This window comes from Culicoides brevitarsis, chromosome 1, assembly GCF_036172545.1.
Source record: "Culicoides brevitarsis isolate CSIRO-B50_1 chromosome 1, AGI_CSIRO_Cbre_v1, whole genome shotgun sequence".
Classification (NCBI taxonomy): domain Eukaryota; kingdom Metazoa; phylum Arthropoda; class Insecta; order Diptera; family Ceratopogonidae; genus Culicoides; species Culicoides brevitarsis.
This window is the reverse complement of record NC_087085.1, coordinates 44,429,455-44,453,067: the sequence shown is the minus strand read 5'-3', so window position 1 is coordinate 44,453,067 and position 23,613 is coordinate 44,429,455. Positions and strand designations below refer to the sequence as shown.

At 25.3% G+C, this 23,613-nt stretch overlaps 5 protein-coding genes across 6 annotated transcripts; 3 read left to right on the top strand and 2 right to left on the bottom strand.

Moving 5' to 3' along the window:
- Nucleotides 1-162: 162 nt before the first annotated feature.
- LOC134838263 (uncharacterized) lies at nt 163-1,234 on the bottom strand. The gene is made up of 2 exons (XM_063853755.1): nt 1,081-1,234; nt 163-1,016 (listed from the first exon to the last, which is right to left on the bottom strand). Exon 2 carries the CDS (start codon nt 1,014-1,016, stop codon nt 399-401), a length of 618 nt encoding a protein of 205 aa, XP_063709825.1. The 5' UTR covers nt 1,081-1,234; the 3' UTR covers nt 163-398.
- Nucleotides 1,235-1,704: 470 nt separating this feature from the next.
- LOC134837005 (uncharacterized) lies at nt 1,705-3,184 on the top strand. Its single transcript, XM_063852310.1, has 2 exons — nt 1,705-1,866; nt 1,944-3,184. The coding sequence occupies exon 2, from the start codon at nt 1,955-1,957 to the stop codon at nt 3,122-3,124; it is 1,170 nt and encodes a 389-aa protein (XP_063708380.1). The 5' UTR covers nt 1,705-1,866; nt 1,944-1,954; the 3' UTR covers nt 3,125-3,184.
- A 1,187-nt stretch (nt 3,185-4,371) lies between these two features.
- LOC134837917 (katanin p60 ATPase-containing subunit A-like 1) lies at nt 4,372-18,131 on the top strand. The gene is made up of 6 exons (XM_063853311.1): nt 4,372-4,484; nt 14,501-14,724; nt 15,382-15,999; nt 16,849-17,125; nt 17,179-17,412; nt 17,706-18,131. The coding sequence occupies exons 1-6, from the start codon at nt 4,372-4,374 to the stop codon at nt 17,893-17,895; spliced, it is 1,656 nt and encodes a 551-aa protein (XP_063709381.1). The 3' UTR covers nt 17,896-18,131.
- Nucleotides 18,132-18,318: 187 nt separating this feature from the next.
- On the top strand, nt 18,319-19,869 carry LOC134833097 (uncharacterized). The gene is made up of 2 exons (XM_063847295.1): nt 18,319-18,493; nt 19,610-19,869. Exons 1-2 carry the CDS (start codon nt 18,328-18,330, stop codon nt 19,867-19,869), a joined length of 426 nt encoding a protein of 141 aa, XP_063703365.1. The 5' UTR covers nt 18,319-18,327.
- A 61-nt stretch (nt 19,870-19,930) lies between these two features.
- On the bottom strand, nt 19,931-22,629 carry LOC134833084 (protein jagunal). Of its 2 annotated transcripts, none has more exons than XM_063847272.1 (3): nt 22,424-22,629; nt 21,117-21,489; nt 19,931-20,566 (listed from the first exon to the last, which is right to left on the bottom strand). In XM_063847272.1, exons 1-3 carry the CDS (start codon nt 22,510-22,512, stop codon nt 20,411-20,413), a joined length of 618 nt encoding a protein of 205 aa, XP_063703342.1. In that variant the 5' UTR covers nt 22,513-22,629; the 3' UTR covers nt 19,931-20,410. The 2 variants fall into 2 exon arrangements, with proteins under 2 accessions (XP_063703342.1, XP_063703352.1); XM_063847282.1 differs by having other exon boundaries at nt 19,942-20,542.
- Between the last annotated feature and the right edge of the window lie 984 nt (nt 22,630-23,613).

Sequence of the window (23,613 nt, the reverse complement as noted above, 5' to 3'; positions counted from 1 at the left end):
AGACTTTTTTTCTTAATATTTTTTATTTTTAAAATTTTTTATTAAATTTTTCTTTTAAAAAATTTTTTTAAGAATTAATTCATAAGATTCTTATTCTATAAATCGATGTAAAAAATTACAAAAAAATTCCCACGATGTTTATTATTAAGAAAATTGTTCAAAGGAATGACTTTTCTTTATTGAATATTAAATTTTACATTAGTTTCGATGCATCTAAATTTGTGCATTATTTCTTAAAATTCAGTTTTTTGTCGATTTTGACCGATTTTAGGTCTGTCATTAATTCTATTCAGCTATGAATTAGTACTCATTAATTAGTACTCATTATGAACTCTTGGAAAATCTCAGTAGTTGAGATAATTTGAATTTAACCTCGTTAAATCGAAGATTTTGAACATTCAAAGACATTTTGACATCATATTTTGCAGCTTATCTTGTGGAAATTTGTCGAAAAACTTGAGACAAAAACAAATGAACAGCGGTATGACAAATTCAGGCGTAAGATTTACGAAATCCGGGTCGTTGTTGACTCTATTTGCGTATTCGATCATGAAATTTGCCGTACAATGTGTCAACTTGATGTCATTGTACTTCCATGCGATATTTCCAATAGATGAAATGCGAAAATCCTTCTCTGCTTGTAAAAATCTTTTGATGTCACGTCGCAACAATTCAAGAACCGTTTCCATTTCGTAAAAATGAGCAGCTTCGTACAGATCTGCAGCTTCCTTCAAACTATCGAAATGCGTTACGTTCAAGTAAATGGCTCGAATTAACTTTTCAAAGAGAGAAAATTCAACAGTTTCGATTAAAATGGGCTCATTGTTGCTCCATTGACGCTTAAAATGGGTTTCAAAGTAGTTTGAAGCCACGGAAAGGATCAGTTTGTGAGCGTGAATAACCTTTTCTTGGACTTCGCCATTGTCGGCTTTGATTTTGAACAGAAATGAACAATCAGTGAATTTTCCTTTTTGTTGTTGGGCGAAAAGTTGTCGTCCAAGTGATAAATCTTCCATCTGAAATGGAGTTGAAAAAAGATCCTTACAAAAAATTTTGTATAAGCAAAAGCATGAAACTTACTTTTGTCGTTTTTAGTTTTAATTTCACTTAAAATTTGCGTTCTCGTACATAAAACTAAGGATCTTCACTTGATCTACAAGATTTTGACTGTAAATTGAAATAAATTTACTTATTTTCGAGCGAAATTTAATATTTTAAAAGGATTTTACAATGAAAGTGCAAAATGTAAAAGTTAACGAATAACAGAATTTACCCTATCGGACAGTAACTTAACGAAAATTTCAAAAAATAATTTCGTTAATTTTTCGTTCAGTTAAAAAAAATGAACTAAAAAGTATGAAACGAGAAAATTTTAGTTAGTTATCCAATTTATTTTTATTATTTTATTGAATTAAAGAATTAAATTTTAATTTGGATCAAAAAAAAAAAAATTAACGAAAAAAAAAAGTAAAAATATTATTTAGAAAAACAAATCAATTTCATGATTTTTTTTTCCTTTTAAAATAAAAATTATGTTTTTTGCGTTTTAAATTCTTAAAAAAAAACTTTTCTTGTTTTATACTTTTTAGTTCACTTTAAAAACTTAACGAAAATTAACCGAATTTTTTTTTGAATATTTCGTCAAAAATTTTTTTAGTTTCATTGTCTGTTAGGGTATCCCTCTGTTATTCGTTATCAGTTGTTTCTCACATTTTAAGAAATTTTTTGATATTTAAATCGAATTTCATTAATAATTTAGTGAATTTTCAACTATTTCAAGCAAGAATCTTGTAAATGAAGTTACAATTATTTAATTTTCTTTGGAGAACTTAAGTTTTGTACGAAATTTATTAAAAATTTCGATATGTAAGTTTTTACTCTTTGTTTATACCAACTTTTCGCTGGATTTCGGATTTTATGTTTATATAAAAATTTCATTTCAGAGCGACAAAAAATGGAATACTTATCAATTGAACAAAAACTCTTTGAAAATCAGCAAAATCAACAGTTCACGGATTGCTCTTTTCGGTTCCTGATCATGTCAGAAGATGGAGAAGTCAAAGAAAAGTTTATTCATGGTCATAAAATGATTTTCTCTGCGGCATCGAAATACTTTGAAACCAACTTCAAACCTCAATGGAGTAACAATGAACCAATTTTAATCGAAACTGTTGAATTTGATGTCTTTGAAAAGTTGGTTAAAGCAATTTACTTGAATCGCATCGTCATTGAAAGTCTCGAGGAAGGAGTAAAATTGTACGAAGCAGCTCATTTTTATCAGATGCATAAAATTCTAATTTTGTTAAGAGATGTCATTCAAAATTTCGTTTTGGAGAAAAAACCGATAGCGATTTCAACGTTGTGCAATCTCGCTTGGAAATATCAAGATATCAAACTGATAATTTTTGTCTCGAAATACTTTTGCATCAACACAGACATAATATTCGATAATCCAGATTACTTGAATTTCTCTCCGGAAGTTATCAATTGGTTATTTCAATATGACGACGAATTGTCAGTGAATGAAAGACGTCTTTTGAGAGCTTTGGAGAAATTTGTTAGAGAAAAAAAAGCAACTATTGAAGAAATTAAACCTGCAATTTGTTCCTTGCGTTTTCTCTCGTTGGATGAATACTACATAATACGAACGAATCTTTTGACTGAAGCTGAAAAAGATTTCCTTTTGGGAAAATACTCCGTTGGAATAAGTCACTTGTCGAAGAGCAAAACTCCAAGAGAACCAAAAAGTTTCTTCACGCAGCTCCCTGATGACATTCAAGCTGAATTGAGAGAAAAAGCTTCAATCGATCATTGCTGGGTTTGTAAGGCTTTTCATAATGTGTTTGAATGTGAAAAGGCAAATGAAAAGTATCGAGTTTATTCTGACATCGAAATTTTTATGAAAGGTTTTGAAAGCGAAAATTATGACCCAATAGATAAGGTATCGTCAAATATGCTGAAACAAATTTTGAGAGGTTTTGGTAGTTTTTCTGCAGATTTAGCAGCAGATGATGACCCGTATGGAGAAGATTGTAGTAATGAATTCTCAAAATTTTCTAACATTGAAAGTGTACTTAAAAAGTTATACTATATTGTTGATCATCCCATTCATTTAAATTTTTGATTTGTTTTTTTACAAAAAAAAAAAAAAAATGAAAATAAAACATGGTTGATCAAATTTTCTTATTTTATACTTTTTAGTTCAATTAAGGCACCATCCATTAATGCCCCCCCTAAACTTAACGATAAAATTTTTTTTTTTAATTTTTCGTCAAAAAATTGTCTGTTAGGGTAACATTTACGGTTACTTGTTATCATTTATTTCTCACATGGTATTTAATATTTATTTAAAAAAATATTAAAAAAATAAAAAATCAAAAAAAAAAATTGAAACAAAAATATTTTTAAAGTTAAAACTTTAAAATTTTTTTTTTCTATTTTTTAAATATTTTTTTATCAAATTTTTTAAAAATATTTTAAAAAAAAGTCATAAAAAAAATATTAAAAAAAATTCTAAAACAAATTTAAAAAAATTAAAAAAAAAAATAAAAAAAAAATATTTAAAAAAATAAAATAAAAAATATTAAAAAATTTAAATAATATAAATTCAACGAATTATTTTCTTATTTAAAAAAAAAAAAATAAAAGCACTTACGTTAATTTCCATAATAATTTCCTTTCTACCTTCGACTTTTCCCATACATTCTTCCGTGTAAATGTAATAAATAAACCACTCCACGTAAATTCACGTGAGCCATACAATTCGTTACACTCCTTCCATTTCCCCACAAACTCGTATGAAAAAAAAAAATTGTGCCAAACAAAACCTTCATACGTTATTTTTATTCACTTTCAGTATCATAATGACCACGAGTTCGTCAGGCAACATTTTTCGTTGCATAAAAAATTGCAAATTTCAGTTTCGTTGCAACTTTTGGGCGAGTAACAACGGAAAAAAATCGAGTGATAAGAAATCGCAAAGAAACGCAAAAAAATCCCGAAATTGCGCATGATCTCGTTCTGTCACAGCTTCCCATCTGTTGTGTCTCTTTTACTCTCACACACAAAGCTTTGATTAATTTCAAGGGTAGATACGTGCTGTCATTGCGGAATTATTGCATCTTTTTCTGTAGTTCCCAAATTGAGTGACGGCAGTTTCAAAACAATGCCCGAGAGCTAAAGTTCCAAAAAAAATCGTAAAATTCAACAAAACTTATGTGATTTCGCGTGCTTTTTTCCTAAAAGTGAATTTTCATAAAAAATAATCTGTAGAAAGCAACTTATCAAAGCTAATTAGAGAGAAAATATTTTTCTGTAGTGCAAAAAAAAATATTTTTTTAAACAAAAAAGGCTAAATTTTAATTAAAAATCATGAAACGTGACGACACATATCGCCGAGTCACACGTGAAAAAGTCGTTGTGCGCGGAAACACGACAATCCGAACGTTGGATCAGCGAACCAGCTTTCTGCCGTTATTGGACAAGTAAGTAGCTTCCATCAATTCGAGAGTCCAATAATAATTTTTTTGATAATTTGATTAAAACCGGCTCCCACGAAATTTCGGAAAGAGAGAAATTTATTTTTGCAACATTTTTAATTTAATTTACTTCGCAACTTTGCTCACACACAGAAAAAAAAATATCGACATGAATTTTTGATGAGGTTCATTTGGTATTCAGGACACGTAACTTGGGACGATCCTCTAATTACGTAACGAAAAGGATTTTTTTTATTGCTTTTAAATGAATTAAAAAATTCGAATTTTCGCAATTTATTGGTTCACATCCCATGAGTTGACCTCTAATTAGTTATGTCGTGTTATGTCATGTTAGAAGGTTTTTTGGGGTTGAACCTCAATGCAAACATAAACAGTAGCTAACGATGAGGATTTCTTCAAAAAAGATACATAATGTTGGATAGTTGCCAAGTTGATTCCTTCTTTGATTTAGTTTCTTGTTTGGTTTTTTGTTTGTGATGAAATATGAAGAGAGGAGATTAACATATATCAAGGAAATTTTGGGGAAAAAAATGCGTTTGAATGATTGGATGTTGATTTTAGCGTATTTTCTGTTAAATTTAGAGTTTTTTTAAATTCTTTCTGAGAAAAAATATGAAAATAAATAAATTTTAATTTAAAGTAATTTAATTTTAATTTTTCAATTTAAAATTATTTATTTATTTTAAAATTTACCAATTTTTAAAAAAATTTAAAAAAAATTTTAAAAAAATTGCAAAAAATTGAAAAAAACTTTTAAAGAAAAATTTTTTTTTTAAATTTATTTTTTCAAAAATTTTTTAAAAATAAAAAATTAAAAATAAATTTTATAAAAAAAATTAGAAAAATAAAAATTCTTTTTAAAATGCGCTAAAAAATAAAAAAATATTTAAAATTTTTTTAAAAAAAATTTTTGACTTTTTTTTTTTTATTTTTTTTTAATTTTTTTTGAAAAAAATAAATTTAAAATGAAAAATAATTAAAAATTTAATTTAAATTTTTAAAAATTAAAAAAAATTAAAAAATATTAAAAAAATTTTTTTTTTTAAATATTTTTAATTTTAGAGAATTAATATTTTTAATTAATTTTTTTATTTTAAATAAAAATTTTTATTTTTTGCAAAAATTTTAAAATAAAAAAAATAAAATGCTTTTTTTTAAAAATTAAAAATTTTAAATTAATTTATTTAAAATAAAATTTTTATTTAAAATTAATTATTTAAAAAAATATTTTTAAAAAAAAAAATTATTTTACGAAATTATTTTTTTTTTAATTTTTTTTTAAAATTTTTTTTAAAAAAATAATTAAAAATTAAAAAAATTAAATTAATTTAAACTTTTTTTTTAATTTTTGATTTTGATAATAAATTTTCAATAAATTTCTCAATTTTTTAATTAAAAAAAATTTCTTCGTTTTTTTGAATTTTTCAAATTTTCTCAATTTTTTTTTTCTAAAATAAAAATAAATTTTATGATAAAAAAAAACATAAAAAGTAAAAATATGAACATCAATTTATTTAAGATAAATGTCATATGTGGCTTTTTATGTTAAAAAAGACAAAAAATGGAACAAAATATGAAACTTTATAAGTGAACGTGCAGTTTTTCATTGTCCAAGGAATTAACGTCAGTTTAATTTTATCAAATGTCTCGCACGCCATTCAGACAGTGAATTATTGTGGCTTCAGAGGATTTATTTAGTAGATTACGTGTCGATTTCAAGTTTAACTTTTTTTTATTTTACTTGAAAAATGAGGATTCAGCTAATTTTATCAAAATTTCACAAAAAAAATAGTTTAAAGATTTTTTTAAAAATTAAACAAACAATAGAAAATCTTCATAAAAGCCCTTAAAAAGCCACAAAAAACTTTTTTTCATCTGTTGTTTGCTTTAATTTCGCAAATGAATGCACATTTCCATGTTTTTTGTTACCTCATCGTTCTACTCATTAGACAAAGAAAGAGAGAAACATGCCTTTGAGACATTGTTAGAACATTTGTGTGAAATTTTTCTTCTTTCCGACACAAATATTGTTTTTTTTTCACACAATGCACTTCAATGCCACTCATAAAAAAAAACATCTCCTCGTCGCCATTTCCTGATGAGTTGAAGACTTGAGTTTGTAGGGACGAGAAAGTGTGTCAGTGAAGTCAATTACTTTAATGAACATTTGCGATTAACCACGTTGATGTGCAATAAATTACTTTTTAATGATTAACAATGGATTTCGATCAATGAAGGAAGTTGAAGGAACTCGCGATTCGGTATTTGTTGGTCGAAAAGTGTGTGGGGTTAATGAACTTCTTAAAAAATTGTGAGTTAATGGATTGATAAGAAATAGATTTTTTTTTATTGTTAGAGAAATTAAGTTTCGTCATGGTATGAAATATTGACCTTTTGGAGGAAAAGAAAAGTCAAGTTCAAAAACTTTCATAAACTTAAAAATTAAGAAAATAAAGAGGTTCAATTTTATTAAAAAAAAAAATTAAAATTATTTTTTTTAAATTTCAAGTTTAAACCCCTTAACAGCGCCCTCTTGTGTATATTTTTTTGAAAATTAATTTTTTATGCAAATTTATTTTTGAAAATTTTATAATATTTTTTTAAAATGTTTTGCTTAAAAAATTTAAAAGCTCAAAGTTAAAAATTTTAATTTATTTTAATAACTTTTTTTTTATTTTTTTTATCATTTTTTATTTATTTTTTATTTATTTATTTATTTATTTTGTATTAAAAAATAAAATTATTTAGAATGAATTTTAAATTTTTTTTAAATTAATTTTTTTACGTTTTTATTTAAAATTGAAAATTTACTGAACAGCGCCATCTTTTGGATATATTTTTTAAAATTATTTTTTTATGACAATTTATTTATTTAAAAAATTTTTTTTATCCGAGTCACTAAAATTTAAAATTTTAATAAAATTTTATTTTATTTTATAAAATTTTTAGATTTTTTTCGACAAAATATTTTTTTTTTGAAAAATATAAATTTTCGATCAATTTTCTTCAAAAAATTATAAAATTATTTTCTCAAATGAACTTTTGACCTATTTTTCAAGTAAAAGCAAAAAAATAAAAATTTAACCCTGTTCAAATCCATCAACATCTCTTTTCAATTTCAACGAAGATTTCCATGTAAATCACAAAAAATGCATCAAGAAGGTGCAATTCCTTTTGTTTCTAACTTTCTAACAGCACATCACATAAATAATTCAGATAACATATCCTCCTGCCATTCCCGATGTTTCCACGGAAGTACATCTAAAAAAAAACATGACATAAAATTCAAATACGTGCTTTAACTTGAAAAATTCATGAGAATTTTCTTCATTGTGTTATTTATACATTACCGCCAGCCGTATCGCTTATTTGTTACATTCGAAAACTGCACAGAGACTGATTGCCAACAAAACCCATTGGAAGGATTGTTTTGGAAAAGTTTAATAACCCGCTATTGCTTTCTAATGCGCATATGTTGCTCTTACTGCTGCTGCTTGTCATATGGCGGAAATTTCGTTGTATTGGTGAATGGAAAATGAGAGAGAGACTCTCTCAAAATTCTCTGTTGATATCCTTTTTTGTGTACAATCAATACGGACAATGGAATAATTTGTAGGGATTATGGAGGAAACTTCCATCAATTTTCATCTTTTACATTTTTTTTTGTATCTTAAAAGAGAAAAATCTGCCAAAAATCGAAAAAAAAATAAATAATAAATTTTTCTTCCCTTGAGAAATTTCTTGGAAGTAAAACAAAAAAAAAGACATTCATCATCGTTGTCCGATTTCGTCTCAAAAGAGAGAAAAAATTTTTCCCGTTCTCGTATTAGTAAGAAAAATTTCCCTCCACAGTTCTTGTTTTTACATCATCGAGAACGGTGCGAAAAAATTAATATTTCCGAGACAGACAAAAAATTTTAAGAGAATTTTTAACATAAGAGGAAACTCTTACACACAGTATGAAGTGGCAATAAAAGAAAAGTGAACAATGAGAAATATTTTTTTATTAAAAAAAAGTAGTTTCATGAATAAATTCCGCATTCAGGCTTCTTTCAATTAAATTAGTGCTTTCACTCAAAAGAAACCATAAATTTTAAGAACTCTTTAATAATAAAAAGAGATGAAAAAAGTGAAATAAAATCGATTATTGTAATTTTTTGGGGTGCATTTTACTCAAAAAATGAATTTTTTCGTTCAAATTTGATTCAAAAGCTGAAAAAATCACAAAAACTCAATTTTATGAGTGATTGGATTGTTTGGTCATTCAATGAATAATTTACAAGCCGGGCTTTTACTTTGATAATAGTTGGTATGACAAATGTTAGAACGAAAATATTTACCAAACCGAATAATGTTTAGTGTTGGACACAAAATAATGTGTATGCGAGAGAAGAAGAAGAGTGTTGCGGTAACAATAGGGGGTGAAATGTGTGTGAAAATTGCACTTTTTTGAAGAGTTTTATGTGAAATTTTGTTAAAAATTTATTTAATTTACGCTGAAGTTGATTTTTTTTAATATATAAAAATTTTCGAATTATTTTAAATTTTTTTTTAATTTATAAAATTTATTTTTATGAAATATTTATTAAAATAAAAATTTATTCTATTTTTTATTCTATTCTATTTAAATAATTTTTACTCAAATATAAAATTTTGTAATTTAAAAAAAATTAAATTTTAAATTTTTAAAATTTTTTTTTAAAAAATAAAAAAAAATAACATTAATTAATTAATTTTTTAAGGAAAAAATTTTTGCTTTTAAATTAATTTTAAAAAAATCAAAATTTTAAATTTTTTAAGGAAATTTTTTTTTCAAATTAATTTTTAAAAAATAAATTTTTTTCAATTTTTAATAAAAATTTTTTTTTGCATTAAAAATTTAATTAATTTTAAAAATTAAATTTTTTAATTTTCTGAAAATGAAATTTTTTTGAAATTTTAAATTAATTTAAAAATTTCAAAATTTCTAATTTTTCAAGGAAAAATTTCTTAAAAATTTTAAATCCTTAAAAAAAAATAAAAATTTCCTTTTTTTAAGGTTTTAAGGAATTTTTTTTTTGATTTCAAATTAATTTTAAAAAAATAAATTTTCAATTTTTTAAGGAATTTTATTTTTTGATTTCAAATTAATTTAAAAAAATTTTTTTTTAATTTTTTAAAAAAATTTTTTATTTAAATTAATTTTAAATTAAAATTAAAATTTTAATTTTTTTTTATTTTTTAATTAAAATATATTTTTTCTTTTTAAATAAAAATTAAAAAAAAAATTAATAAAATTTATCAAGTGCAATTTTCACACATTTCTCTACCTTTGTATCAACTTTTATTCTCATATCACACACTCGTTACTAAAAGAGACCCATAAACTGTTGGATTTTAAAGTTAATGAACCTCCAGAGGGCAATTAGAACAGTTGTTTAATAGTTACGCGAACGACAAAAGAATCCTTTGTGAAACAATTTTCCATGCAAAACTTTTTTTTCATAGAAATTTACGACTCTCTCCCCGTAAAAGTTGTAATAAAGCATGAACAAACGTAGAAAAAATCATTAAATAGAAACAAACAAACGCGACGTCGACTGACCGCATGTTACAGTATTGACTTCCAAGAGTTCAAAGTTATACTTTGATATTGTTTGTGTGCCCTCAATCACCTTTCTTCGACGGCGTTGTGTGTGTTTCGTACAAAATTTTTCGGCATTATTCATTAGTAAGCGAGTAGTAATGACCATGCTCGTTTTTTCAGCTTTTAGTCGGTATTTGAACGTCGAGCTGCCCAGAAGTGGTTGGAATATTAATGAAAAAATTTCCATTTTTGTCTGAAAAAAAGGATGAAATTATAATTAGTTTTTTTTTTATTCAGGAATTTATCGACAGAAATATTTTTCTATGCAATAAATGTTAATAAGACTGCAAATTAATCAAAAAAGTGCTTCTGTAATAAAAAAAAATAAAAATAAATGAATAATAATTCGGATATGCATCAACCGAACAACAGCACACTGCCACGAGGGCATGAAAATCCTCATCTGTATCGCATGTTACGCAATGGAAATTCAAGTTCGCATCCGTCTCTGGAGCGAAACGACGTTTCCACGATAGAGTATGAGGTTTCGATGCCCGTCAATCCATACCATTCGCTGTGGAATTTGCATCAATGGTGAGTTTTAATGAAGTTACTTCCCCCTGAAAATGAGACGAGAAAAATTTACATGAAAATCAAATTTGGTTTAAATTGAATTATTGTCATGCCCCCCGAGTCCCGAGAGAATGCCCGAAGCGACGTTGTGAAAAGTTGTCATCGTAATCGAAAGTGAAAAAAAGTGTTTCGTGCATTATTTATTAATTAATATGTCAATCAAGCGAGTAACAAATAACAAAGACATCAACATATGTACGAGCTTATGTGTAATTTTGTGATAATTGAGAAAAGATTTTGTTCAGTTTTGATCGAATTTTGTTATGAATACGAAATTTTATTTCAAGAAATGATTTTTTTCAAGTTTTTTATTCAATTTTTAGTCATTTTTTCAATAATTTTCACGGTTGAAGATTTTTTTTCTCAAAAATGCTTTAAATACATTTTTGATTTTTAAACAAATTTTAATTTAAAGCGCCATCTGACGCTTAAAATTTTTTTTTTCAAAAAATATATTTTTTTTTAAATAAATTTTTTAAGAAATTAATTGAAAAAATTGAAATGATAAATTTTTAAAATATTTTCAAAATTTGTGATGTTTTTTTAAATTATTTTGGAATTTTCATTAATTTTTCAAAAATTTTTTTATCATTTATTTTTTTAAATTTTTCATCCTTTGAATTATTTTTTTTTATCTCAAAAAAAAAAAAAATACAAGATAGAAATATATTTCAAAAATGATCAAAAAATGTAAAATTAAAAGAAATAAATGAAGGAAAAATTTTAAAAATAATAAAAAATAAAATAATAATAAAAATTTGAAAAAAATTAGACGTTAGATGGCGCTTTAAAAAAAATTATTGAAAAAATCAAAAATTAATGAAATGAGTGAAAATTAATTAATCTTAAATTTCTCTCAAAATCATCTCATTTCAACATTTTTTCTCAATAATTTTTCATCCAAATCCCTTCTCGATCATCTTAAAATCCTCAAGTTTACACAAAAACCATTTCGACAAGTGCTTCAGACAGCTTTGTGACTGTCAAGTGGATTATAAATGTTGCGAGTATTGTTTTTCACTCGACAAAAAAGTGTCCTGTATGCATTTTTCTCATACATTTATTAATAATAACACACACTATGAGGGTTGTCATGTCATGTTTAAGGTTTTATAGCAGACACAAACACTCGGCTTTTTTAAAATAAATACTTTTGTCTGGACAAAATATTTTATTATTTTACGAAAAAAACGAATCGATATTATTTTGTTGGCAACTTTTAAGCTAAACATTGACTAAAAATACAAAAATCTGAACTAAAGAGACAATGACCGTCACAGAGATTTTTTTTCATAATTTCTATGCTTTGCATGCAAATCAAACCTTTAATTTTCCATTTAGTCGAAAGGAGATACGATCGTCATCATGCGCGCGGGTTATTGAACTGAAAGTAGGGAAATTATTTCCGTCGCATGTCCATTTGTTTAGAAATTATAGACGTGTGAGTTCGTTCGTACGGGAAAGTAAATTGTCTTTATTTACTTCCGGAAAATTATTCTATTAACGTGAGGCATGAAGAAATTGTTTAGAAATAATTTATAAATAGTTTTTTGTTATCGGAATGAACTACTTTCGGTAGAATTAATGGCTTAAACGTAAGTGACGATGATGAGTAGATAAATGTTTTCTTTAAAAGGAATAAATATTTATAAGAAAATGGTGAAGAAGGAAGTTTTATTTAAATGTGACCTATAACAAGGTTTTGTTTGATATTGGCAACAGTAAGTGTCTCGTCGTGAAGAAAAGTTTTCATTGAAAAAAATTTAAGTTAAAAAAAGTAAAATATCAAGGGAAAAATTAAATGGTTTTACAAAAAAAAATATTTTTTTTTTTTTACTTTATTAATTTTTTTATTTTTATTTTTTAATAAAAAAAATTAAAAATAAACAAAATTATAATAAATAAAATAAAATAATAAAATTAAATTCAATATTTTTTTTATAAAAATAAATAAAAATACAAAGAAATATTTTTTTCAAAATACAAAAAAAATTATTAAACAATAAAAAAATCACTTACCTTCTATTTGTTGATATTTTTTCGAAAATCAGAATTTTTTTTTTGTATCACTTTAAAATATTTTTTACTTTTTTTGTTCACATTCTTTTTTTTTTGTTGTAATTCATGACATTGAAAATTAAAAATTTTCACAAAAATCATAATTTTCAATCAAATTTAAATGAAAATTAATTTTATCACATGGTCATTGTTCAAGGATAACAAACCCTTTTTTCCTCGAATCAACATGTGAATGTAACGGAACTGAACACGCAACCTTGACAACTCGCAATAATAAAAAAATTCATTTAATTTATGATGTTTCTCCTCCATCTGTGCATAAAAATTAATAAAATTTAAAAAGGAGTGGCTTGACATTGGAATTGATGCAAAAAACATCCTTTTTTTAAAGTAATTTATCATCGACGAATTTTCAATAAATTTTCCTTATTTTTTGAATGAACTTCTTGTCATTTTATTTTTTCAAGTCAATTCAAGTCGTTGTTCTACTTTAACGTTGACCTAAAAAAAACGGGGCAATTTACTTTAATAATCAAGTCGATCTGTGTGTAAACAGTGAAGAAAACACGTCACTCGTGGTCATTTTCCTTTCATTTTTTTTTACTTTTAAAGAACTTTTTGCTTCGTGAAATATTGAGTGACTGCAAAAAAGTTTCTTTACTTTTTTTGTGCATGTTGAAGCTTTTTTTTGTAGAAAGATAAGAAATCTTTGGTTACAAAAAAATTAGTTGACAATAAAGTTCTTTGACCAAAAACCGTCAATTTTCATTAAATTGCAGTCCATTGCGTGTTTTTCTCAAGTAGGTCAAGTCAGTTTTTTAATTTTTTTTTTTAGAAAAATTGCATTTTTAAAAAAATTTCTTTGAAAAAAAGTTGATGTCAAAAATTTTTTTTTGTAAAGTCGAAGGTTGATGATATCATTAATCAAATTTTCGGTTATGAAAAAAATTTCGTGTAAAAGAAATCTAAGGTTATGAATAAAATTAAGAATTACATTATAATAAACGTGTATGTTACATTAAGAAAACTTAAGTTGAATAATAGAACAAACATTTGTCACAACAAGACGTCTCAATTTATTTTTTTTTTGTTACATTTCGATAAAAAAATTAATATTTTATTTTTTGGGAAAATTAAAAAAAAAAAATAAAATTTAAAAAATATTTTTTTATAATTTTCTTGAAATTTTGAACGAAAAACAAAATATTCTGTATTTTTGGTTTTTCTTAAATTTTAATTAAAAATTTTAATTTTTTTATACACTAATAAAATTTAAAAAAAATAATTTTTTTAAAAATTTATTTTGAAATTTTTTTTAAATTTTTGTTTGAAAATTTTAAAAATTAAAACAAAGAATGCCTTTAGGAGTTCAATATTTAATTAGTTAATTTTTTAAAAAATCTTTTTTTTCCTAAATTTTTTTCTTCAAAATTAAAAATTAAATTTTTAAAAATTAATTTTTTTCCTTTTTTCAAGAAATTTGAAACAAAAGCGCTCAAATAATTCAATTTCTCACAAAAAACGTGTCATAATGAGACTTTTTATTCCACGCGTATGTCGCTTGTTGATGCTATCTCGGCGAGAAATCAAGTAAAATGGAAAGAATTATTTCCTCACAAAGACCCTGAACGAAAAATGAACGAACGACATGTTGCTCGTCGTATGTCACGAGTCACGACATTCTTTTGCGTGTGTGAAGAAAAAAAAAACAAATACTTCGACAGTCTCTTTGTTGTCCGAATCTGATGGATTTTCCCAATTATTATTTTTTTTTTCGTTTCAGTCCAACGCCAAGTACATCGGGCTTCTCGCAAATGGCTCGCATGATGGATTCGCTCATCTTGGATAATTTGGCACCAATTGCCTTCACGAAAATAACGACGCGATGCCCGGCGCACAACGTCAAAAAAGCATCCAGCTCGCAAAGTATTCCGCAGACACAGACAAATGTTGCCTTAGGAGGAATGAGAAGTGTTGCACCGCAAAAGGCAAAGATACCAACACAAGGTAAATTGTTTGGAAGTTTTTTATTGAATTTGACGTGCGAAAATTTTTTCATGTTGAACCTAAAAAAAAATTTAGAAAAAAAAATAATTAAAAATTAAATTAAATTAAATTTTTTTCAAACAATTTTTTTTTTAATTTTTTTTATTTTTTTTTTTAATTTTTTTTATTTTTTTTTTTAATTTTTTAAAATTTTTTTTTATTTTTTAATTTTTTTTTAATTTTTTTTTAATTTTTTTTTTTTAAAATTAATTTTACAATTTTAAGTGAATTTAAAGGTAAATTTAAGAAATTATGAAGATTTTTTTTCATTAATTTTTTTTTTTATTTTTTTTTTAAATTGAAAAAAATTTGAAAAATTTTCTCTAAAAGTTTTTTTCCTTTTTTTTAAATTTTATTTTTTAAAAATTTTTTTTATAATTATTTTTTTCATAATTTTTTTTCTTTCAATTGAAATGTCAGAATGGGCAATAAACATTTAACGCTCCGTGATTTCATGTTTTCTTGATGAAATTTTAACAAGTTTGTCATTTCTCGTCGTTTCATGACTTCACGAGGCGTTTAATTGGATTAACACGATACAATTTACGTGTATTTAGGTCGACAAGAACACATTCAACCTTCAAACGTAACACTTTCTCTCTTTTTCTGTCATTCAAGAAGTTCCTCCGAATCCCCGTAGTCAGCCGATTTCCGTTGTTCCGCCGCAAAACGCAACAAATTCACCTCCCACTGCCTCAGATTCGCGCTGGATCTCGTCGTTGCGTCGTCGCGACCCCGAATTGCAGCCAACTTTGCCCTCAATTAGCAGCTCGTACACGCATCATTCGGGCTATTCGAGCACGGCGGCAGACAAACGCTTGCTTCGCAGCACAATCAAGTCCTCGATGCGGAAAAGTCGGTCGAGCGATCGTTTGAGGCAACGGAAACTCGCGACGGCGAAAAAGTCAAGCAGGAAAAAATCGAGTTCGGAAGAAGCGGGAGCGTCAGACGATCAGGAAGCGACTTCGATTGAGGATAATACGCCGCCAATGAGACGATCGCCGCGAAAGGGACATCCGAAAGTTTTTAATTCGGCGGGATATGAGACGCATTTGGTCGATACGTTGGAGAAGGATATTTTGCAACGACATCCGAACGTTTATTGGCACGATGTAGCGGGACTGAATGAAGCAAAAGCCATTTTGCAAGAAGCTGTTGTGCTTCCCGTTATTATGCCGGATTTCTTTAAGGGCATTCGTCGCCCATGGAAAGGCGTTTTGATGGTTGGACCTCCGGGTGAGTTGATTTTTCTAAAATATTCGTGGATAAATTAAAGAAAAATTAAAAAAAAATTAATAAAAAAAATTATAATTAAAAAAAATTAAAAAAAAAATTTTTTTAAATATTTTCAAATTTCCAAATGATCAGAATTTTCAAGAATTTGTAAAATTTTTTTATTTTTTTTTTAATCAAAATTATTTCTGATTTTTTTTTTTTTTTTGAAAATTTTTTTATTATTGAAAATTCATAAAAAAAAATTGAAAAATATTTTTGAATTAAAAAAATTAAATAAAAAATTTTTCATGAATATTTCTTCAAAAATTTATTTTTTTTAAATGAAAATTGAATAAAAATAAAATTAAAAAAAAAAAAATAAAAAATTTTTAAAAATATTTTTAAATTTATAAAAAGTTTAGATTTTCATGAAATTGAAAAATTTTTGTTTTTTCTTATTATTTATGAATTTTTTTATAATTTTATTTCGAGATATTATTTTTGATGATTGTAATAAATAAATTTTTAAAATATAAATTTTTGTGAAAAATTTAATTTTCTTAGAAATTTTTAGATTTTTTTTAAATAAATTAAATTTAATCTTAAATTAAATTGTTAAATTGCTAAATTAAAAATTGAAAAATTTGAAAAATAATTTTTAAATTTGATTTTAATTGATAAATTTAAAAAAAAATTATAAAAATTTTAATTTTGAAAATTTGTTAATAATTCTACTCTAAAAAATTTTTTTTTATATAAAAATGAAAATTAAAAAAAATTAATTTTCCAAATTAAACTATTAAAATTCCAATTCGTCTCACAATTTCAAAAATTTTACCATAAAAATTACAATTTTCACTTTTTTTTCAGGCACCGGCAAAACGATGCTCGCAAAAGCTGTAGCAACGGAATGCGGAACAACATTCTTCAACGTGTCATCGAGCACATTAACTTCAAAATATCGCGGCGAGAGTGAAAAACTCGTGCGGCTTCTCTTCGAAATGGCTCGTTTTTATGCTCCGAGCACAATTTTCATCGACGAGATCGACTCTTTATGTTCGTCGCGGGGCTCTGATTCGGAGCACGAAGCATCTCGTCGTTTCAAGGCTGAACTTTTGATTCAAATGGATGGCTTGAGTGGCATGCAGTAAGTTGATTTTTTGAATTTCATAAGAAAAAAATTAAAATTTTCATTTTTAGTGACGAAAAAATCATCATGGTCCTCGCAGCAACAAACCATCCATGGGACATTGACGAAGCGTTTCGTCGTCGCTTCGAGAAACGAGTTTTTATTGGATTGCCGGATGATGAAACGCGCGCTGCACTGTTGAAATTGTGTCTCAAAGGAGTAAATATCGATCCGGAATTGGATTTGACGGTTGTCGCTGAGAAGCTTAAAGGTTTCACGGGATCTGATATCACAAATGTTTGTCGGTGAGTTGCGAATTTTTCAAAAATTTACCTAAAATTTAAAAAAAAAATTAAAATTTAATAAAAATTAAAAAAAAAAAAAAAATAAATAAAATTAAAAAAAAAAAAAATTTAAAAAAAATTTAAAATTTTAAAAAAATTTAATTTAATAAAAATTTAAGAAAAAATTAAAATTTAAAAAAAAATTAAAAAAAAAATCATTTTAAAAAAAAATTAAAAATTTAAAATTTAAAAAAAAAATTAAAAAAAAAAAAAATGAAAATTAAAAAAAAAACTTGAAAAATTTTCATTTTTAGTGATGCTTCAATGATGTCGATGCGTCGTCGAATTGTCGGAAAGTCCCCTGCCGAGATAAAACTCATCAAACGCGAAGAAGTTGATCTTCCGGTGACATCGCAGGACTTTGACGAAGCCATGAACAAGACCCGCAAATCGAACGACGTCGGCAGATACGAAAGTTGGATGGAGGAATTCGGTTCGTGTTGATTATCGGGCCTCCTGTAGATGTGTTTCGACATTCCTAAATTCAATCTAGTCCATTTTCTCCCATGAACAGTGATACAGAATTGTCTTCTTTTGTGCGCGAAAATTGTTTCGAACGTTTAGTTTTAAGAAAAAAAATGAGCTTTTTATAGATTTTCCGTTGAAATACCTCAAAAAATGATGATTTAAGGGACACAAGTCACAAAAGTTAAGATTTTTGTTGCAATCTGATTGATATCTGATGAAAAATTAATAAATATCGTCTTTTTATTCAAACTTTTTTTTTGTTTTCTTGAAAAATTCTCGTTTTGTAAGTTATTTCCTCGTAAAAAATCGATAAAATGTGAAAAATTTCAATTATTTGTAATTTTCGACGGTATAAAAGTCGATTATTGTTAAATTTTAAGCTCAGTTGCTCGAGAATTTTCGTTCAAGATGGATCTGTATCGATTTTTATTGACATTTTTTGCGTTTTTTGTGTGGATTTTTGATTTTACGAGCAGTACTTGTACTTCGCCAACGGAAGAAGTGCGAACATTACAAACTAATTTAGGACTTCCCTACATTCATAAGACTTATACTTGGGGAAGGCGTTATACAGGTAAATTAAAAAAATTAAAAAAAAAAAATTATAAATAAAAAATTATTTCATTTTTAAAATCTAATTTCACAAAAATAAATTTTCAATAAATACAATTAAAAAATTCATAAAAAAAAAAATTTTTTTTAAAATATTTTAAAAATTAATTTAAAAAAAAAATCAACAAAAAAATTAAATTTTATTGAAAATTAATTTCATAAAATATTTTTTTTTCTTAAAAAATTAAAATTCATTAAAAATAAAAAAAATTATTTCATTAAATAAAATTAAATTTCAAGAAAAAGTTAAATTTTATTAATTAAAAAAATAATTAAAATTAATTAATAAAAAAATAAATTTTGTTTTTAAAATTTTTTTTAGAAAAAAAATAAATTTCATGAAAAATCAAACTGAAAATTCAATTTTATAAAATAATAAATTTCAATAAAAAATAATTTTTTAAACAAAATTTAATTTCATTAAAATTGAATTAAAATTATTTTTTTTTTAAAAATAAATTCATAAAAAAAAATAAAATTAAAATGCATAAAAAAAAATAATTTCTAAAATAATTCTTTAATAAAAAATCAATCAAAAAATTTAATTTATTAAAATAAAATAAATTCCATAAAAAAAAATTAAATTAGTTGCAAAAAAAATTAATTTTATGAAAAACTCATAATTTATTTTTCATAAAAATTTCAATTTCAATTTTTCATAAAAAATAAATTTCGTAAAAATTTTCTTAAAAAATAATTTAATAAAAAAACAATTAATTTTATTTGATAAAAAAATAAACAAAAAAAAAAAAATAAAATTTAACTTCATAAAAAAAATAATTTCTTAAACGATTCTTTAAAAAATCAACCGAAAAATTTAATTTAATAAAAAAATTAAATTTCTTAAAAAAAATTAAATTTCTTTAAAAAAAAAAATAAATTTCATGAAAAATCAAACTGAAAATTCAATTTTATAAAAAAAAATAATTTTTTGAATCAAAATTCAATTTCATAAAAGTTGAATCAAAAAATAATTTTTAAAAAATAAATTCATAAAAAAAATTATAATTAAATTTTATAAAAAAAAAATTAATTTCTAAAAATAAAATTAAAAAATTAATTTTAAAATTTTTTTCAGGCGATCATCAATTATGGGAAACAAAAAAATCCATGTTAAGTAATCAATTCACAACCCTTCACATCGACTTTGTATATCCGCAACAAGAATTTTACACAACCATAACTCAAGTCGTTGTCGAAGCTGCTCAATCTTCATCTTCCGGAGTTGCTACATGCCTCGAAGGCGGAATTCGTCAAGATTTTGTAACAATTGCTGTCGATGCTAATTACGCGACTTTTCTAAATGCAACTTTTAGTGTCTTTGGACACGTGTTTTAATTGATTTTCTTCAGAAAAAAAGAAAAAAATAAATTTTTAAATGTTTTCCTGTCTTTCGTCTTTTAATTTTATTTTTTTTCTGACATTTTCTTTAAAATTATTTAATAAAATAATAATTTACATTACAAAAGAAAAATATTTTCGTTTAATTTTTAACTTTTATCATTAAATAACAATCCCATTGGTTGAAAATTTAACAAATTCAGGTGCTTAACGTCTACAATTTAATTTTTTTTTTGAATTCTGTGCATCTCTTTTTTAAAAAATATTTCATAAAACCCGAGCCTCTAAGCATAGGAACAGTTCAAGTTTAAATTTTTCGTGTAAATCGTCTCTCTAAGGGACAGTCTTTGTAAAAATTGATGATTTTTCATTCGTAAAATAACAACCAGGGTCACATCTAATAAAAAATATTAGTTTTGTAAACTGTTTATGTGTTTCTTCGGAGGATGTTCTATTGTTCGGTAATTTTTTTTTTTTTTTGAGTAAAATCGTATTTTTCCTGCTTAAGTAAAGTTGTTCCCGTTTGAGCATCGGCAGTTTATTGGAGTTTTTTCGAGCCATAGCGCGTTTTCCAGGCTTTCACGAGGTTCCATGCGAAGTAGAGCGAGAAGCCGTGCACTTGGAGGGCTCCGAGGACGAATCCGTACCACAGCATGCCGTATGGAAGACCCTGTAAAAAGGGAAAAATAGAGAACTGTGTCGATTATGAGATGAACTTTGAGAGATTTGGATGTGCAGAGGAAGGAAATTAAGGAAAAATGCCTTGAAATTTACGGTTTTTAAATAATTTTAGTTTGTGATAAAAAAAATTTAATGAAAATTTTAAAAATTTTAGGTTGAAAGATTTCAAAATTGAAATTTTATGAGAAATGTTTATCTCTGAATCCAAAATTTGTTAAAAATTATTAATTTTTTGAGTTGAAAGTACATAAAGTTGAAATTTTTTAAAAAATTTTTGACTGCAAAGACCTTTAAATTGAGGTAAAAAATTAATTTTGAGTTGAAAATTGACGATTCATGAAAAAATATAAAAGAAAATTCAATTTTTTGAGAGAAATGATCAAATATCGAAAGAATTTTGACTTGAATTTTCAGTTTTTAAGAGAAAATCTATCGAAATTGGCCGAGAATGAAAATTTTTAAATCGTTGAGACTCAAAAAATGACTCAAAAATTAAAAAATCGGCAAAAATTCCAAATCTGTGTCCAAAAAGTGCTCGAAAAATTCAAATTTCTCCAACTTACTCGCCACGCCTGAATTTCTGTGTCTTCGATATCCGTTTCGTCATCCATCTTGATGTAACTCCAAACGTCGCCGAGATAGTAGAAGAAGCAATAAAGCAATGGCACAACACCCATGATGACGATGCCGATCATGAAGCGTTCCATGTCGAGAATTTTGTTGCCGCGCGCCGCCGTTAGACCCATAAATGTTGCAACGACCGAAAGACACCACGTGTATTCCCACCAAAGCGGCTTTGGCACGTAAAGTTCCTCTACTTCTAATATAAATATGTCTAATCTATCGAGAATGTCGGGCGCCAGCTTTATCAGCATCACGAAAAATAGTAAGTAATGGAAGAAAATGCAATATCTTAGGCGTGATTTGTTGATCAAACTGAAAAAGAAGAGAAAAAAAAATTAAAAATTAATTTTTTTATTTAAGAAAATTTTAAGGAAAATAATATTTTTTCGAATTTTTACGAAATAATTTTTTTAATAATTTTTACGATTTGAAGAAATTTTTTTTTTTTAATTAATTAAATTATTAAAAAAAATTCAATTAATTAGGTAATTAAAATTAAATTTAATTTGAATCAAAATTATTTAATTTTTTTTTTATTTTAATATTTTAAATTTTTTTTACGATTTATTTTTTTAATTATTAAAATTAAATTTAATAATTTTTTAAATTATTTTATAACTCATTGAATTAAAAAAAAATATTTGATTTTTTTTTTGAAAAATCGTATGAATTTTCATTTTAAATTTTTTAAAAAATTTATTTAACGAGTTTTTAAAATTCCTTTGAATATTCCGTAATTTTTTTAATATTAAAAAATTTTTCAAATTTTCTCATGAATTTCCCTGAACAAAAATTTTATCGAAATGCATTAAAAATCGACAAAAAAGAGAAATTTCGTTCCAGTTGTCGGCACATTGTCACTTCGCACGGTGTCTCGACACCCGAAACGCCACGCACGCAAAGTAAACAAGTGGCTCGTTATTCAAAATTTTGGCAATCGCATTGATTATCTAATTGTTGTGTCGCATGTCAATTGTGCACGGATACAGAAATGCTCTTTTTTGTTTGCGATTTATTACTAATTATAACCCAAATCCCGCGTTCGACGACAAATTTCACGTTCGCTGATTAATTTCATTGATCGTTTGATGGGCGCCGCTCATTTCCCTCTCCTTTTCGAAGATTTTGCCCTTAAATCCGCAAAGCCTTGAAAATCCTTCAAATCGTCAATCACTTTCCCCGAAGACATTGTTGTGCCATCGAGACAATTGAAGGATTTTTTTTTTGGGTGAAATTTCATTATTACCTAATTTGGTGATTTGGTGCAACTCGTTCGCGGAAATTGAAGTCTGTGCCGTCGGTGCCTTGCACTGTTGGTCCGTTTCGTGATGCCATCGTCGTCGTTTGTGTCTTGTTTCGGAAATTTATTTTTTTTGCGGGGAGTCTCTCGATTTTTTTTTTGTTTTTTTGATGATAAAAATTTAGGAAAACATCACGAAATTTGGATTTCTATCAAAGTTGGATGGGATACTTGGATGGAATTTTAATATGCGACCCGATTCTCATCAAAGTTGGATGGCTCGGATCCAAGTTTATCAATTTCAGTCGTCTCAATTTTCCTTTCAAGTCCCCCATCCAACTTTGATGAGAATCGGGTCGCATACTAAAATCCATGCAAGTCTCCCATCCAAGCCTCCAATCCAATTCCAAGTCTCCCATCCAAGTCTTGAATCAAAGTTGAATGGGGGACTTTGACGTTTATCACTTTAAGACGACTCAAATCGGTTGAATCACTTTCATTCGTCTCACAAAACTGAATTAGCGTGTGGCGTGTTGCTTGAATTAGCGTGAAAGCGAAATTTAAATTTAATCGGGTCTGAATCGGTTTATTACTTCAAAAAATTCGGAAGTTTTTTTTGAATGTCGTTCTCAAGCTTGAAAATTGAAAAATAAAAAATACGTGATTTTTAATTTTTTAAAATTCATCAAAATCCAAAAAAAAATTAATTCATCATCTCCATTAATTTCATCTTCTTTCTTCTCACTTTGATTATTTTTTAATTTTGTTTAGAATATTTTAAGAAGATTTTTAAAAAATAAAAAAAAAATAAAAAAATTAATAAAAAAAATATTTTAAAAAAATTATTTAAAAAAAAATAAAAAAAAATTATTTAAAAAAATAAAAATATAAATCTTGTAAAAATAGAAAATTTTTAAAAGTTTTAATTGAATTTTATTTTTTAATAATCAACAAAATTTTAATTTTTTTCTGTGGTTTTTCGTGGTTAAATTATAGAATTGTTAAAAAATTTCATTAAAAAAAAACTCTTTTAAAATTTGATGCAATAATTAATGAAATAATTAAATAAATTTTGTCTCTAAATCTGTGCCTTAATTAATATTTTTTGAAAATTTTAGTCTCATAAAATTATAAAAAATATTTAAAGTATTTGAAAAAATAAAATTTATAATTTTTTGAGTACAAAATTAATTATG